Source organism: Lontra canadensis, unplaced genomic scaffold, assembly GCF_010015895.1.
Source record: "Lontra canadensis isolate GAN:19392208 unplaced genomic scaffold, GSC_riverotter_1.0 scaffold6, whole genome shotgun sequence".
Lineage (NCBI taxonomy): Eukaryota > Metazoa > Chordata > Mammalia > Carnivora > Mustelidae > Lontra > Lontra canadensis.
Window position 1 is genome coordinate 20,122,629 of NW_022631000.1, and position 17,764 is coordinate 20,140,392.

A 17,764-nucleotide genomic window follows, 5' to 3' on the forward strand; every position below is an offset into this window, starting at 1 on the left:
TTGGGTGTTGAGTTTGAGGAGTTCTTTATGGATCTTGGATATTAGCTGTTTGTCTGTAGTGTCATTTGCGAATATCTTCTCCCATCCTGTGGGTTGCCTCTTTGTTTTGTTGACTGTTTCCTTTGCTGTGCAGAAGCTTTTGATCTTGATGAAGTCCCACAAGTTCATTTTTGCTTTTGTTTCCTTTTCCTTTGGAGACCTGTCTTGAAAGAAGGTTGCTGGGGCCGATATCGAAGAAGTTACTGCCTATGTTCTCTTCTAGGATTTTGATAGATTCCTGGCTCACGTTGAGTTTTCATCCATTTCGAGTTTATCTTTGTGTATGTTGTAAGGGAATGGTTGAATTTCATTCTTCTATACATAGCTATCCAATTTTCCCAATACCATTTATTGAAGAGACTGGTTTTTTTTTCCCCCACTGGATATTTTTTCCTGCTTTGTCAAAGATTATTTGACCATAGAGTTGAGGGTTGATATCTAGATTATCTTTTAAAAATGTTCTTCCAAATTTAAAGATTTTGGGGGGGCATCTGGGTGGGTCAGTCAGTTGAGCATCTAACTCTTGATTTCAGCTCAGGTGGTGATCTCGGGGTAATGGGATCGAGCCCTTGTGTCCACCTCTGTGCTCAGCGGGGAGTCTGCTTGGGATTCTCTGTTTCCTTCTCCTTCTCCCCTCCCCCATCTAAAATAAGTAAACAAATCTTAAAAAAACTTTTTTTTGTTTGACTTGGAGTGAAATCCCTCCTGCTTCAAACTGGAGTAAAACTGATCTTGGGTTTCCATAATGGAGTACTGAAAACAAAGACTTTTCAAAGTAATCCCATGTTAACATTTATTTTAAATGTCCTGTTCTTTTTCTTTACTCTTCTTGTTCTCTACTCAAGTACTGAATACTTGTTGACCTTCAGAAGATAGTTTTCAGATTTAATGCTAAAGATAGAGCATAGGTGAAAACTGTGTGTTCTAAGTTATATAGAGAGAAAAACAGTAGCTTCAGAAAGAGTGAGGAAATCATTTAAGAGTCTGGTTGAAGGAGAGAAAGATAAGGACAGATGTAGTTGGCCAGGTTAGAGCTAGAGAAACATTGAGTGGGTGTAGAGAGACAGAAAAGGCATAAGGCTAGCTCAGGGAGACACATTTGGGACAGACAGGCTCAATGCAGCAAGATAAGGATGCTGACTGAGGATGGAAGAGACATGAAAAGGAGTCAGGGAAACTGGGTAAGAAAGGAGAGGATCAGAATGTTGAGTGAGCACAGAAACACACACAGATCAGGTTGAGAGAGAAAGGAAGAGAAAGAAAAGTGAATGCTCAGGGGAGATCTGAATTCAAAAAGCTAACTTATACCAAAGCAAACAGTAAGATTCTAGTGAAGGCAGTGACACAGCCTTTTAGAAGATAACATGGAACAGGATAGACATAGAAAGTGACTAGGAACAGATAGGGATTAAATTGAGACAGACACAGTAATAGGGCAAAAAGTAACAGATGATTGTAGAAAGAAAGAAGAGGTAGAGATAAGCCAGTTATTTGCATCTGTAACATAAGACTTTTAAAATATAATGTGCAAATAGATGGGATATGGAGAGATGCTTAGTAGGCCTAGACTCAGAATGGGAGAATAAATAACTGGTACAAAAGCTATGTGACAGAATGGTTTACAAAGCAGCCCTGGGTACCGCTAGAGGCAGGAGTTGACATGATACAAAAGCTATGGGAAAGAATGGTTTACAGAGCAGATCTAGGTACCACTAGAGGCATGGATCATTGTGGTTTGGATGACTGGAAAGAGCACTTTTTTTTTTTTTTTCCCCAATAATAGAAGTGGGAGTGGGCTTGTAAATATCCAGAGGAAGAACAGGAGAGATAGGATAAGCCCATGATTACTGCCAGAGGATGACCAGACACAGTATTCTCAGGAAGAGATGTAATGGGCCCGTCAGATACATGGGCAGAGATGTACCTCAGAGAAACCTCAACCAAGCATGAGACCAAAAACTCAAGTAGATACAGTGGGCCCAGGAAGAAATGAAGAGCAATGGAGTAAGCAGAGATGAAGTAGGACCAAAGAAAAGGGAAAATAGTGAATGGTTTCTGAGAGAGTGGAGTTGGACAGGGCATAAAGCCAAATGAGTATTTATTCATTAGGCACAATGAGACAGGTCTCCACGCAGAAGATAGTCTAGGATCCATGGAAGAGATTCAGAGAAAAATGGAAGAGAAGTAAAGGAGAAGTGGGCCAAGAGAGTTAGTAGACACTTAAAGGAATATAACAAAAGGTATCAAGAAAGACACAGAGCGGACACTAAGTAAGCAGATAGTTCATGAAACATGGAGATAGTTTATGGGATAAAACATAGAGATCAAGGGAGAGTTATACGTAGAAGTTCATGTAGAGAACACATCAGAAACAGGCACAGAAAGACAAGGCCTTCAGCTCAGGGTATGATTCCAGTCCTGGGATGGAGCTGCATGGTGGGCTTCCTGCTCAGCCAGAGACTGCTTCCTGCCCCCTTCCCCCACTTGTGCTTGCTCTCTCTCTCTCTCTCTTTCTAGTGCACTGTCTTCTCTCTTAAATAAATAATAAAATCTTAAAAAAAAAGAAAAGAATGAAGAACAGATTGAAAGTGAAACAAGCAGATAAGACACAGAAATGCCAGAAGACTGAAAACCTGACTTAACTAACAGAGATGAGGAAACATAAGAAACTAGGGAAAGATAAGGAGTGATCAGGCCTGGAACAGGCAAGTAGATCATGGGTGGTAGAGATAAAAAGCAAAGCAAAATAGACTGAAAAATAGATCATGGTTACTGCAGGGTGGAAATAATGGTTGGGGATAGATACCAGGGTCAGTGTAGGTACAGAAATGGGACGATACAAGTCAGTAAAAAAGAGATTAATTATGCATAACGATGTACCTTATTTGGTGAATAGCAGGAGGGAAACATTAATTCTAAGTTGAGGCCTGGTTTTGTAGAATACTTTTTTAGTTTCTCAGCACACAAAGAGAAAAAACCACACAGAACCACTCTGAATCCTTTGGTTGAGATGAGAGAGGTTTTTAAAAAGGTAACGTGTTTTGTTTGTTTGGGGTTTTTTTTGTTTTTAAACAGAATACTCATGAAAGGTGTGACTGAGAGATTTTTGCCAGCTATTGTCTTTAAGTGAATTATGTCACCTTTATTATTCTCCCCTCTTAAGTAGATTTATTGAGACATCTTAAATTATGAAACCTCATTCATTTATATACGTGCCAGTGGACCCAGTGTTTGAGGAACTTAAATACAAATATGATACCCTGTGTTATAAGCGATTTCTCAGAATTGCTAAAGCGTGTGTATATGATTGCTAGATAGCATTTATTTCTTCAGTAACCACCTCCCCAGTTGTGCTTCTTTTCCAACACCAAGACTTTACTTTTTCTTTTTCTTGCCCTCTTCTCATCTTTTTTATAGCAAGGACCGGGCAGCAACTACTGCAGGAGCTGCTGGCCTGCCAGGTGGGCACCACCGGGAAGCATGGGCCACCAAAGGTCCCTCCTATGAGGACCTATACACTCAGAATGTTGTCATTAACATGGATGACCAAGAAGATCATCGAGCCTCACTGGAGGGGAAATCTGCCAAAGAGAGACCCATTTGGTTGAGAGAGAGCACTGTCCAAGGAGCATATAGTTCAGAAGAGATGAAGGAAGGTAAGAGTAGAAGTCATTAAAATGAATATATTTTGGGTTCAGTGGAAAATGGACTTAGTGGGCAATTCTTAGTTTTATTGGTAATTCATTATATCTGTTTTACAAAACAGTTGTGTTATGCCAGGAAGTAAGAAATTAATAAGCATTAAAACTAACCAATATATACTTGTATTATCTTTCAACTTCGTTGAAATAATAAGTAAATTTTAAATCTCCATTTTTAGAATTAAGAAATTACCATTTCTTTGTCTTAATTTCGTGGAAAAGTCCTATTATGTTCAAAGTGGCCAAATTCACCTCATTTTTGTTCTTCTGTTACCCTAAATGGGTAACTATATTCCTTTTTATTTCTCTGAATTGGGAACCAAAACTATATACAGTCCAAACTTGTTTATATTGTCTCCTCATAAATACCAGTTGTGTTTGTGCTACCTGAAATATATAAAAAGGAGCCACCTGGTTAAAGGATGAAGTATTCTTATCATCTAAGAAGATTGACAGAACTCCATATTAGAAGATTTTAGAACTCTCAGTGATCCCCAAAGACTTAAGAATTACATAATAACCAGCAGTTTGAGCACTGCAGCAATTTACTTTTTAAACCTGTAAAGTTACTGGATTCAAAGACTTTTGGGTGGTGATGTATGGGACTAAAAAAGTAGAAAATGTGAGGCTCAGACTGGACAGAGATTGCTTGGAAACTGGGAGGCAGAGATGAAAGGGAGTTAGTACTTCTGGTTAGGTTTCGTTGGCGGTAGAATCTACATGGCCCTACACCCAGGTTAGGTATCATTTCTAAGACATCACCTGAGTATGGTTCTTTAATCCCTGAAACTGAAAGCTACCTGTTTTTTGGTATTTCTCCTAACCTCTTCCCCCTTTATGTTAGCATTTCTTTAACTATGTATCCTAAGAATTAAGTAGTAGTATGGAGTTGGGTAGTGATAATAAAATCAGGTAATACCTCTAGTAGGATTCATTTTGGTGTTTTGATTTCAATTACAATCAGAAAAAAAATTTTCTTTGGCAGTCATACTTTACCCACCCTCCTTAGCACTGAGAAGCTTGGCTATGATGTTTAGTTATATTTGATTCAAATTGTTTTACTTTATATAGGAGTGATAGTGTCAACTATTTAGTAGGCTTGTTTTCCCCAACTTGGCTTCTTGCCTATTCTTAAAGCTACCAAACCTTTTCTTTGAACTTAGAAACAGAATTGAATTAAATGAAACCATTGTTAGCCCATGTCATATGTAGTTATGCTTATAAGCTTAACATTCAATGTTTACAATTCCTAGATGATAGAATTTGAATCATAAGGGCCCTTAAAAAGTTATCAAGTCTACCCAATTCTGATTTGTGAATATTTTCTTTCTGTATAAAATAGGATAGTATACTCTCATGTCTAAATTTGTATTAATCAAGTTTTATGATAGAATTGGCTCTAGTGAATGTGTGAAGAGAGTCTTGTTTGTCCTACACTTAATTTTCCTCAGACTTCAAGTTATTTTAATATTTTTAGAATTTTACAGACCTTAATCATGTATGTGCTCATTACTATACTGAAAGCATAGTGATCTATTCTAATTCTCTTTCCTTCTACTTTTCTTACAAATAGTCCTCTTTCCTGAAGTCACCTACATCTACATTTTTTTGGTTTTATTTCAATTGTCTTTGTCTGGACCTTCTCCAACCATAATATACTTTACTTTAGATCTAGTAACCAGAACAATATATGTTTATGCATGGATCCATCATAAATGATTTGAGTTTTACTTAAAATGTCCTTCTGGTTTTTTATCTGATACTTTGTTACTTTGGGTCAAGAAGCAATATTTTAAGACCAACAACTTTGGAACCATGTACGGGGATTTTTAAAGATCCTTCCTTGCCCTGTATCAGATAACTTGGACCAGGTCTTTCAATATGTTTTAGATTGTTTTTCTATAGGCAGATTTTCTTACCCTTGCCAGTATAGAAATAAATCCGCCAGTTTTCTGCCCACTCTCAGCTCTTCCTGTGTGGGTTGTTTTTTTTTTTTTTTTTTGCCATCAGCTTGGCCTTATTTAAGCATCCAGAATTGCTTAGCATCACCAGTGAACTTGACAGTTTCCCATTATGTATGTCTTTTTTGTAACTTATAACTTAAATAAGACTGTTCCTAGAGCTAGTGTTTCTACTTTACCATCCAGATATTTGCTCATTTATCCTCATTTTTTGTTGTCTGTCTTCATCTGTAACAGAGCAGTTCCTTTTTTCCCCAAACCTCTCAAGACCTTTGTCATAAATCTTTTAGATATGATGATTTAGTTTACAGAACTAAATTGCGTTTCCCCTAATTTTATGTTTACTTTAAACATTAATCAAACTACTATGTTGATAATATTAAGCTTATTGGAAAATTCTTATAGGAGTGATGATTGCCTTAGAGACAATTCCTTTTTTTTTCTCCCTGTTGCAATACTGCATTGGCAGTAAGGACTCTTGGAAGGAGCCTCAGCCTTTAGCAGTGTTTTAAAGTAGTAAAGTTTGATTTTAATTCTCATTTTTATATCTGTGTTATCAAAAGCCTATATTCCCTGACTAGAACTTTTAACTTCTTAATTCCTATTTCCTTTCTGTCTCTTAAACTGCCCAATCTCATATCTCAGGAGTTCTACACTTTCTAAATTGTGCAGGGTTACACTAATCCATTCTAATATGTGAATGAGAAGATGCTCTCACTTCATTCATGGCTGGAATTGGTAATTTCTGAGCCTTTTCTTGGTGACGATGTTGATGATAGATAACACTAAGCTAAGTGCCAGGCTCATTCTAAACACTTCACAGATATTCACTTAATCCCACAATTATCCAGTGACGTATGTACTCATTTTTCCCCCTTTTTGTACTTGAGAAAATTGAAGTAGAAAAATGAAGTAACCTAGCCAAAATCATAGTTAATAGGTGAAAAGAATCAGGATTTGAATCAAGGAGTTAGGTTCCAAACAACATTTTTAATCCTTTTATATGTTTTAAGTAGCAGTATACTTGGTACTCAGAATACAGAATATAAGTGTTTTTCTTAAATTTTCATCTGTAATTTTTCAGGTGTGATATATACGCAAAATGATAGGAGGTGTGTGGTGAGAGAACCTTCATTCCTGATACTAGATTCCTTTTTATAAAGAGTTCAAAGTATGCGTAGTTTGTTTCAGGAAAATAAAATTGCATTTATTCACTCATGTATTCATTTGGTGCCTAATAAGTGGCAGGCACTATTTTGGGTACTTGGGATATATCATTGAATAAAAAAGAGAAATATCTGCTTGTGGAGAATGTACCTCTTGGGAAAGGAGGTAACAGAGACTATAGACAAGAATTATTATGTTAGAAAGTAAGTGCTATGGGGAAAAAAAATAGAGCATTGGGAGTATAGGGTGGGGTGAATTATAAGAAGGTGACATTTGAATAAAAACATAAAGGATGTGAGGGAGTTAGCTATGCAACATAGAGGAAAAATATCCCAGGTAGAGGAAACAGGGAGTACAAAGGCCTTAAGGTCGGAGTGAATGTTATATATATAGGGAATACCATGGGGCTACTGTCACTAGAGAAGAATAAGCAAAGGGAAAGAGCAGAGGTAGGTAAGAGCATGTGAGCAGGAGGGGTCCCAAATATTATAGGACTCTCTAAGCCATTGTAAAGCTTTTGGCTTTTACTTGAAGCAAGATGAGGAGCCACGTTTTGATTTCCCGTTTTACCAGCTACAGTACTTGGTCCTTCTTAGACATAATTACGTATGTTCTTATCCAGAGCTCTGTAAGGTAGATGTTCTTATCACTCCTTTTTACAGGAAAAGGTACTGAAATTCACAGACTAAAAACTTGCCCAAAGCAGTACAGCTTACATCTGAAAGGACCCGGATTCAAATTCAGGCTTTTTTATTCTTAAAACACATGTATTTAAACCATGCTACTTAAGTTCCAGTTTGTGAGAAATATTTTTGATATGTTATGGACAGTTCCTTAAAAACTGGAACTAGTGAAGTCTTATTAGTTATAAAAAATGCCTTTTCTACATAAGGAAATTGACATTCTGGTTTTTTCTTTCCAGGTGGTATAGATATAGATGCATTTCAGGAGCGTGAGGAGGGCCGTGCAGGGCCAGATGATAATGAAGAGGTCATGCGAGCACTACTCATTCATGAGAAGAAGACCCCCTCAGCCACAGCAGGCTCAGTGGGGGCAGCTGCTCCCGTGACCACTGCCAATGGCAGTGACTCAGAAAGTGAGACCAGTGAGTCAGATGATGACTCTCCACCTCGACCAGCAGCTGTGGCAGCGCATCATCGGGACGAGGATGAGGAGGAGGACGATGAGTTTGAGGAAGTAGCAGATGATCCCATTGTTATGGTGGCTGGCCGTCCGTTCTCCTACAGTGAAGTGAGCCAGCGGCCAGAGCTGGTGGCCCAGATGACACCAGAGGAGAAGGAAGCATACATAGCAATGGGACAACGCATGTTTGAGGACCTTTTTGAGTGAGCTTTCCCTACCTTTTCTTCCTTTCTCTAATGCTCATTTCAAAAAGAAATTCATTACCGTTGAAGGAAAGTGTTTAAGTGGCATTCTGTCCTTCTCAAAGTAAAGCAGCTAAACAGTAATGGGAGAGAAGGTTTGATTTTTTTATGCCAGAAGCTTCTCCACAGGTAGGTTGGCTATATAAGCATTTCCTTCCCTGCTGTTATTACAGTATTAAGATCTTACTGTATTTCATGTTTACCCTAATCTTTTAACTTTTTGAGACCCATTTTTCTCCCTTCTGAAATGAGTGCAGGAGATCTGTGAGGTAAATTCTTCCCATCTGCCTGTAGAAGCCCACTATGATCACTAATTCACTGATCACATCCTTTTAAAAATTTGTTCTGACCAAGCATTCTAAACAAGTCCCAGTATTGCTGCCAAGCAGCTTGGCAACAGACAAATTATTGATGAGAGACAAAAAAAATCTTAAAACTGCATATTGCCACATGGTTGAGGATTGGAGTCAATATGTGAGGGGAGGAAGAGGGATAGGTGTGCCTAAATCTCTTGATTAATATCTAAACCAAAATTTATGTCTTTCGAACTGACTTGACAGACAATCTGTTGTTTTGCTTAATGCCCTTTGGTTTGGATGTTGGGTGGTAGAAAACAAAGTATACTTGGTAAACCTTATGAAAAAATTAGGAAAAAAACATGGATATAGGAACAAGGAGTTCCTACAGGGTTGAAGAGTGGAGAGCATTGGGAACAGTGCCTTTTAGAATTGCCTGAGTTTGTGCTGATTCGTAAATCCTTTATGGAAAGCTAAGACTGGTCCCTTTCCTTCTCCTGTCTTCTACAGTGCTATAAATTGTCTAATGAGGCCATTCCAGCAGAAATCAGCGTATAACAATTGATGACTTCTCTCTTTTCTCTCAACATCATTGAAGTCCTTCTTTGTCTCTCTTTTTGATTATTGTCAGACATGGTGTTTTAGAGTGCATCCAGTACGTTGTTGAACATTGTAACCTCAAGGAACATAGTTTATTTTTGGTTCTGATCTGTAGCATGGTATTATCCCCTAAAGCAGAACTTTAAAAATAAAGAACTTTCATGCAAGGGGCTATAGCAATTGTATTTTTTGTAATATTTTTTCCTTGCATTGTCATTTTTAAGTATTTATCATTTTATAGTACATGTGTGAAGATAGATTTTAGAGTATCTGAGCCTTGTATGAAGTGATTGTTTCATTTACCTAGGCTGTATTCATGACTGAATATTGACAATAAATCTATTTTATACTGACTGAAATTTGTTAATTTCTAGGTCTGTAACATCTTGGAGCATAATTAAAATGAATACTCTTCCCATTAAAGCAATGTTTCAGACTTCTTTCTCCTAATAGTCATGTTTCAAATAACAGATGCAGTTGTTACATGGTGTAAATTTTCTCTGGCAATAAGCTGCCTTAAGACTTTATGTATGTATCTTGTTTGTATGGGCCTATTCAACTTTTAAACATTGTTTTTAAACTTTCATAGTTCTAGAAAGAACTTCATTTAAATAAAACATGAATCAGGTGTTTAAAAACATAGTTTCAGGGGCACCTGGATGGCTAGGTCAGTTAAGCTTCTGACTCTTGATTTCACCTTGGGTCATGATCTCAGGGTCATGGGATTGAGCCCTACATTGGGCTCTGCACTCAGTGGGGAGTCTGCTCAGGATTCCCTCTCTCCCTCTGCCCCTCCCCCCGCTTGCTTGCTCACTCTCTCAAATAAGTAATCCTAAAAAAGAAAAAAAAATGTAGTTGTAAGAGAACTCCAAGCTCTTTATTTTAGTCAATAAATGTTTCTGGATATTTTTTCTGGAGTCTGACAACTTGCATGTTCTACTTCCTAGAGCAACTGTTCTAGTTTTTCTTTTTCTGTTATCTACCGGCTTCTCAGAGAATCATATAAACTAGTTACATATTTCTTTCCTCTCTGCGGTTTGTGTCTTGCCCGATTACTACACTGAAATGGCTTTCTCCAGTCATAAGTGTCCTATGTAACAAAGCTTTACTCCTCAGTCTTTTTGGCTGTTTTTCAGTTTTTGATGCTATCAATCCATGCTTTCTCCTTGAAACGTTTTCATTTGGTATCCTAGCCGTTATGCTGTCTTGGTTCTCCTTACTTCATTGGCTATTCCTTCTCAGTCTTCAGGCTTTATTTCTTCCTCTGCTGTACGTATGAGCATACCTCAAGGCATGGTTTGTTCTCTGTGTGTGTGTGTGTATGTGTATGGAATTTGTGCTACAGAAGAATGTCGTGAGTGAAGATACAAGTATGGATAAGTATTTATTGCAACACTGTTTGAAATGGGATATAGATACATGGATGTTCTAAATATGTATTGATCAGGAATTAAACTATGTTCCCATGTAGTCCTGTAGCTATTAAAAAGAATATATTGATGGGAAAAGATATCCATTATGTGTTAAGTATAGAAGGATTGTTTTTCCATGTGTGTGTGTAAAGAAGAAAGTTTCTAATAGTACTTACTATGTGTCTTTACATATATTGACTCATTTAATCCTGTATAAGCAAACCTGTGAGGTAGTATTTGTATTTAAAGATATATATAATTAGAGATGACAATTACAGTCTTAATGTGTTATAATGGAAAATATACTCCCATTTTAGAAAAAGGATCCAATAGATATTTAAAGAAGTGCATGTAGAAAATGTGCAGTAGCATTAAAGAAATAGGGTAATAAAAGCCAACTTTTTATATTAATACTAGGGCTTGTAGATGTGACTTAGGTACTTTTTAAAAATCCTGGGTTCATCATTTCCTTAGAGAAAGGTCTCTGATTTTCAAAATTAATAGAAAAATATAATTCAGTATGTAAAATTTTGGACTTCAACAACATACCTAAGGACTCAATAGAGTTTGAAATTACTTCATCAGACAGATTTATGTCTACTGAATGGCACTATAATCTGGTGAGAAAAGCCAGTCAGTGACAAAAGTGACTAAAAATGGGAACCCTGCCAATTGTCAGCCTCTGAAGCTCTAGTAAGGGCAAGTTCACACAGGAGGTTGGTCAGTAGATGTAATCACAGTGTCTGTGGATCTCAGGGTGGCTGGAATTGTTACTACTTTCAGCCTGTAATAAGGGATGGCCTGGAACTCATCTCCGAATTTGGCTGTATTATTATTATTCAAGTATCAGCTGCCCAGGTGTCCCAACCTTTCATTCCCCTGTAAGATTTAAATAGAACACTTTTCATATCATGGGATACTTCTTCAGTTTCATTTCTCTTTCCTTTGGTGGGGCGAGTTGTGGAAAAGGCTCCTCCTACTCTGCCTATTTGCTTCCCTGGCTTCTCTTCCTCTTCCACACCACCTATTCCAACTCCCATGGCCTATGTAGCAGATATTCACTGAAGTTTTTATAGTAGTGGGGAGGAGGTGGGCAGCGATGGGCCATCTTACTTAGGCATCACAGAGTCAAGAAATACAAGAGTAGATCATATAGATCCTTGTTCTTAAAAGAGTTTCTATTCTACCATCCTCACGTTTCATCTCAAATAGAGTCCTGCTTTCAAATCTTGCTAAAATTTCAGCTTCAGCTTCCTGTTTCCTTCTCTTCATCACCCTTTTTTTCCCCAAAGACCTTGGAAAGTTATAAATGTACTAGAGGAAAGAACATTTCTTTATTTTATTTCTATTTCAAGTAGTACCTTGAAAGCTCTTATGTCCAAAGTGGCCTATCCGAGATGTTTCCCTACCCAAAGAGCCATTTTCCCACTCTAAAGGATCAGCATGAGAGGTTAACTGACTTTAAAAGGAAATTTTTTCTCTTCCCATGCCACTAAATAATATTATTCATTATCCTTCGCCAAAAGTAAGGTGATGGATAAATAGTCTAGGCCTTTAGGTGATCCACATAACCTTATATTTGGTGAAGAACTGCTTTCATTCTATCTGTCCTTGAAGTGGAAGCCTTTTTCTCATTTAGTTGCCCCTTTTCTCCAAAATAATACTTAGTATTTCTACTACTTAAGGAGTGTTAAGTTTAGATGATTAAAAAAAGAAATTATCCAGTTTGGCATGCCTCCAGCTCAGAAGACTAGGTTCTGGTCCCAGTTCCAGGTTAAATAGACACTTGCAGGATGACACCTGATGCAGTCTTTCTGGGCCAGTTTCTCAGCTGTCAATAAGGAGAGGATTATGCTAGAATCACAGTGATTCCTTTCTGCTCTGATGTCTTATGGAGGTAAATGCAGCCTAATAATAACAACACAGCCAACAAGTTTTCTGCTGTGCAATATCCAGGTGAAGGATATTTCATTTGAGGGACTGCTGTAGGTGGATTACGTTTATAGGTTTAGGTTTAGGATTATTTATAGGTTTAGGTTTAGGATTATAAGGCAGCAAACTTCATCCTAAACAATTGCTAATTAGGTTTCTCTTTTCCTATCTCGCCAAGGTGCTTCATTTCTATCTGAATGACTGAGGACGAAATAATTGAATATTTCATAACTCTTTTTGCTCCTCTTTTGAGAGAATTGGACACTGAATGGGAACAAGATTGGGAAGAGCAGTTCCTTTTCTTTCTACCAGTTGGTTCTATGGCTAGATTCCCAGCCAGGACAACAATAGAAAGACTTAAATATATATTTTCCTGTTCTCTTTATTCCTAAGTCTAAAAAAGTAAGAAGTGGAAATCAAAAAACAAATATGAAACTCTTTAGAATTTAGAAATAGGTCTAATTCTACCTTCTATTTGTTTAGCATTTTTTGTTTCCACCAAAGCTATTTCACATGTGTTATCTCTAGCAGATCACTAGCTGGAATGCTATCAGTTTGTTTTTCTTTAATTACCTAAAAATCTCTTGGGGAAATGAATATTTTCAGAAAGGAACTGGTGTTATGGTCAATTTACTGTCTATTCTGTTGGCCTTTTATATTATGAAAGAAGCAAACTGAACAAGATAAGTACAGGTACTCTTAAACCATGTAAAGGCAAATGGGTTGAGAAAAGAGTCATGAAGTTTTATTTCTTCCTTTGAAGAACTAAATGAATAAACTGATTATGCTGTGCCCTCAAGGAGAGAAATGAGTACCTTAACTTCTATTTATTTTATTTTATTTTTTTAAAAGATTTTATTCATTTATTTGACAGAGATCACAAGTATGCAGAGAGGCAGGTGGGGGGGGGTGATGGAGGGGGAGAGTAGGCTCCCCGCTGAGCAGAGAGCCCGATGTGGGGCTTCATCCCAAGACCCTGGGATCATGACCTGAGCTGAAGGCAGAGGCTTTAACCCACTGAGCCACCCAGGCGCCCCTTAACTTCTCTTTAGAAAGAGCTTTCCATCCTGAGTACTAGAGGATGCCTTTCTTCTTCCAGTTGCAAAGCAGATAGACCTAGTACACGACCCAGTTTCAACAATCAACCCACATTTCCCATCACACAAAAGCATACTCTCACCTACCTAATGTAAATAAGTCTGAGAAACTAGTCTGAAGAGAAGGCTAGTGCGAGGTCCTAAAGTGCCTTGAATCACGTTAGGGCATACAGGATGGTTGTACAGTTTTGTTGCTGTTATAGAAATACTTTATTTAAAAATCCATCCAATGATAAATATATATAGTTTTAAAAAAAGAACCCCCACCTCAACCCATCCCCATCTCATTACCCCGAGGTAAACCATTATTGATAATTTGATGTGTGTCATCCCAGACCTTCTCTAGGCCTTTAGAAACAACATACACACCGAACTTCTAGATACACTGTGGTGCTTTTTCAATAAATGCAACCACATATACATTGCCGTTTGCTTTTCAAGTATCTTGGATATCTTCTCATATCAATATATTTAGATCTGCTTCATTTTAAAAAATAAGGACTAGGGGCGCCTGGATGGTTCAGTCAGTTGGGCATGAGACTCTTGATCTTAGCTCAGGTCTTGATCTCAGGGTTGGTGGTGAGTGCAAGCTCCACCCAGTGTGGAGTCTACTTAAATAAATACATAAATAAAGGACTAAATAGAATTTTATAATATAGTTGTGTGATGTTTCTGTAACAGTTTCCTTATTGAATGGCCTTTAGGTAGTATCTAGTTTTCCACTATTAAAGTGCCCTCATATTTTTGTTCTTTGAGTATTTCTATAGGATGGAATCATAAAGGAGAGCCAATCAGAGGGCTTGTCCGTTTCAAACTTTGATAGGTAATGCCAAATTACTCTTCATAAAGATTGTTGGAGAATTGATAGCAGGGGAATAATTTGTAGCATTGAAATTAAGTTGGGAGTTTAAAACTGTGGATTATTAAGGCAGTTTCAGTAGTGTTGGTAGGTAATTTGGTCTAATGAACCAAGTCAGGGATGGGAAGGAGGGGACAGATTTGAGAAACTGGGAAGACAGAATTAGTGGATAATGATGACTGGATAGGGCAGTACCTTGGATGAAGCTCAGGTGTCTGGATGGTGGTTCCATTTACTAAGATTGGAAATTCAGAAGGAGGGGCATGTTTTGCTCCTGTTTCAGCTCCCCATCTCCATAAGTGGCATCATCATTCCAACTATATACTCCAGGCAAAATTCTAATAGTTAGCCAGCCTTTCCTTTTTTCATCTCACCATGTAATTCATTAGCATGTCCTGTAGATTCAAAATACAATCTATAAAATCTAATTTTGAAGGTAGAGCTGACAGGAACTGCTGGTAAATTGGAAGGATATTCTAAATCTGACTTCTCACAACTTCTACCACTACCAGCCTACTCCATGCCACGTCACCTCTCCTTGGCTCCTGCAGCAGCCTGCCAACTGGTCTCCCCACTTTCACTCTTAAACCATCCCCCAAACATGCAGGGATTTGGTTATTCCCCCCACACAGTCTTGTTTTAAATGTAAGTCAGATGATTCCCCCCCTCACCCACCCAGAACCCCTCATTGATTTTTTTCTTAGAATAATGTCTAAAGCCCATACCCTTTTCTTTAGGCCTTAAGTGATCTGGATTTTGGCTACTTTTATGACCTTCTGCTATTTCTCCTTGTTAACTACTCTATAACCACATTGACGTTCTCTCTGTTTTGCAAATATACCAAGCTTCTTTCTGCCTTAAGTCTTTGCCTGATTTTCTTTGTGTAAAATACTCTTCTCCACTCATGTCCCTGTTAATTTATTTTCAGGTTAAATGCCACCTTCTCAGAGAAGCCTCTGCCCTATTAGTTAAAGTAATCTCCTCTTCCATTCATGATGGTATTTTCCAGTTTTATTTTCTCCTAGAAAAATTACTATTTGAAATGAACTTGTTTATTATTTAATTATTTATGTCTCTCAACTTTTCCTCTAAAAGGCTAAACTCCCTGCAGGCAGGATACTAGCATATAGAATTAATTCTGGCATATTGTAGGCCCAATAAATGTTGAATGGATGGATCGACAGATGAATGGGCAAGGTGAACACATCTTTTTTCCCACCAAGGCTGATCAATTTGTTCCCCACTTGAATTGTAAATATATGTATAGTCTCTTAATCAGTTAATTATGTTAACTTGTGATTCACAGTACCAAGGCTATGTCCCCAGGCCTAAGAATGGAGGGTGCCAGTATATAGTTTCTTAGGAACAGCCAAAAAGACAGCTAAAAGCTTCAATTCTGGGGAACCGTTAGCTTTAATGTTCATGAAAAGGTAATTTTTTTTCTAGGGCTACACTGTTCAATAAGGTGGCCCCTAGCCACATGTGGCTACTGAGTACTTGAAATGTATCTAGTCCAGATTGAGATGTATTATATATAAATTTTATAAAATATAAAATACATACCAAATTTTGAAGGCTCAGTATGGGAATGAATACAGAATGTAAAATACCGTATTAATAATGTTTATATTGTTGAAAATATAATATGTTGAAAATATAATACTGTAGGTATTTGGGTTAGAGGAAATATACTATTGAAATTAATTTACCTCTCTTTACTTTTGTGTTGCTGTTAGAAGATTTAAAATTGCAAAAATGACTCTCATTTGTACCTTGCATTATATTTCTATTGGACAGCACTGGTCAAGGGCATTTTCTTCAGGTGCTAGAGTTACATCTTTCGTACTTAGTTATTATTTGCATTTTTCCTCATATACAAGTTTTTAACCTGAATGCTGTATCCACCCTCTTTTCCTCCCTGGCTCTCTACCAGAAAGATAGGCTTTGTTTTGTTTGTAGGCTCTTTGTCCTTGGGAACAAGAATGGATTTTGCTTTGGGTTTAATTTTTCACCTTTTAGGTTTGGGGTTGGTTGGGGTGAAGCATGGTTTTTTATTTATTTTTTTTCCTGAAGTTAGATAAAATGTGGGGATAATGTCAGCAATGGTAGTGGGGAACTGAGATGTTTTTGACTACTTGAGACTAAGGCTGCGGTGTTGAAAGTGCTGTTGACTCCTAGGGGACTGAGGGGACTGAGGACCCTGCAGAGCTGTGCCAGAGATGGAGGAGCTAAGAGCTGGTCCTCAATCAGGTTTGGAAGCCCACCATGTTTCTTCCTATGCATTGTATTAATATATGTTGTATGCGAAATTGCTTATGTGTTTATCGTTTGCATCGCCTTCTCGCTAGAATGTAAGCTCCGTGAGGGCAGAGAATTTATCTTTCTTGCTCATGGTAGTGTTCTGGCTCCCATCTCTGACTCGGTGCCTGGCACATAGTAAGTAGTCATCAATACATACTGAATGACTACACAATTATGTTTGTTCAGGCCAGGAGTAAACTGTGGCCTTTATATAAAAGATAGTTATTTTCAGTTTCTGTTGTTACTTGTATACCTAATGTTTGTGATGCTGTTTTGTATTTATTGTCTCCCTTTTGGAATGCTTACAGATGGTGAGTGCTGATCTGCGTTAGCAAAGGGCATTTTCCCAGCAACTGGTGAAACCATCCAACCAAAAGTACATATAACAATTAAATCTAACCTAAGGCTTACGTGTGAATTTGTTCACTTAGTCTGTGTTAAGGTCATTTTTTGAAGAGGAAGTTTGTAAGAACAAAGAACATGCTATTTCTTCAATGGGGAGCTTTATTTGTCTCATAACAAAATTGATGTTACTGTGGTTTTCTTCGTGATATCAAAGACCCATTCTTGGCAAATGTTTGTTGCTTCATGGGCACCTAATGGCTGATCCACCTACACCTTCAGGTAGAAAGAAGGGAAGGAGTAAGGGGATAAAGGTATATGCCAACTGATCAGTATCCCTCACTGCTTATTATGGGATGTCTTTATTGTGGTAAAATACACATGACATAAAATAAACCATTTTAAAGTGTACAACTCATTGGCATTTAGTTCCTTCACAATATATCAACCTAGTTTCCAAACATTCTCATCAACCTAGTTTCCAAACATTCTCATCATCCCAGAAGAAAACTCAGTACCCATTAAGCAGTTGGTCAACATTCTCCCCTCCTCGCAGTCCTTGGCAATCGCCAATCTTCTGTCTGTGGATTTACCTATTCTGGATACTTTGTATAAATGGAATTGTATAGTTTGTGATCTTTATGTCTGTCTTCTTTCACTTCTAGGGCATTG

At 37.6% G+C, this 17,764-nt stretch overlaps 1 protein-coding gene across 7 annotated transcripts in view; it reads left to right on the forward strand.

Annotated features, from left to right (window-relative positions):
• GTF2E1 (general transcription factor IIE subunit 1) overlaps window positions 1-17,301 on the forward strand; it is a 42,986-nt gene extending 25,685 nt beyond the window's left edge. For 3 of the 7 annotated variants that reach the window (XM_032852336.1, XM_032852335.1, XM_032852337.1), the window contains 3 exons: window positions 3,457-3,695; window positions 7,791-8,214; window positions 9,524-9,735. In XM_032852336.1, coding sequence (XP_032708227.1) covers window positions 3,457-3,695; window positions 7,791-8,214; window positions 9,524-9,599 — 739 coding nt within the window. In that variant the 3' untranslated portion in view covers window positions 9,600-9,735. The other 4 variants (XM_032852339.1, XM_032852341.1, XM_032852334.1 and 1 more) reach the window with 4 other exon arrangements.
• Window positions 17,302-17,764: the final 463 nt, after the last annotated feature.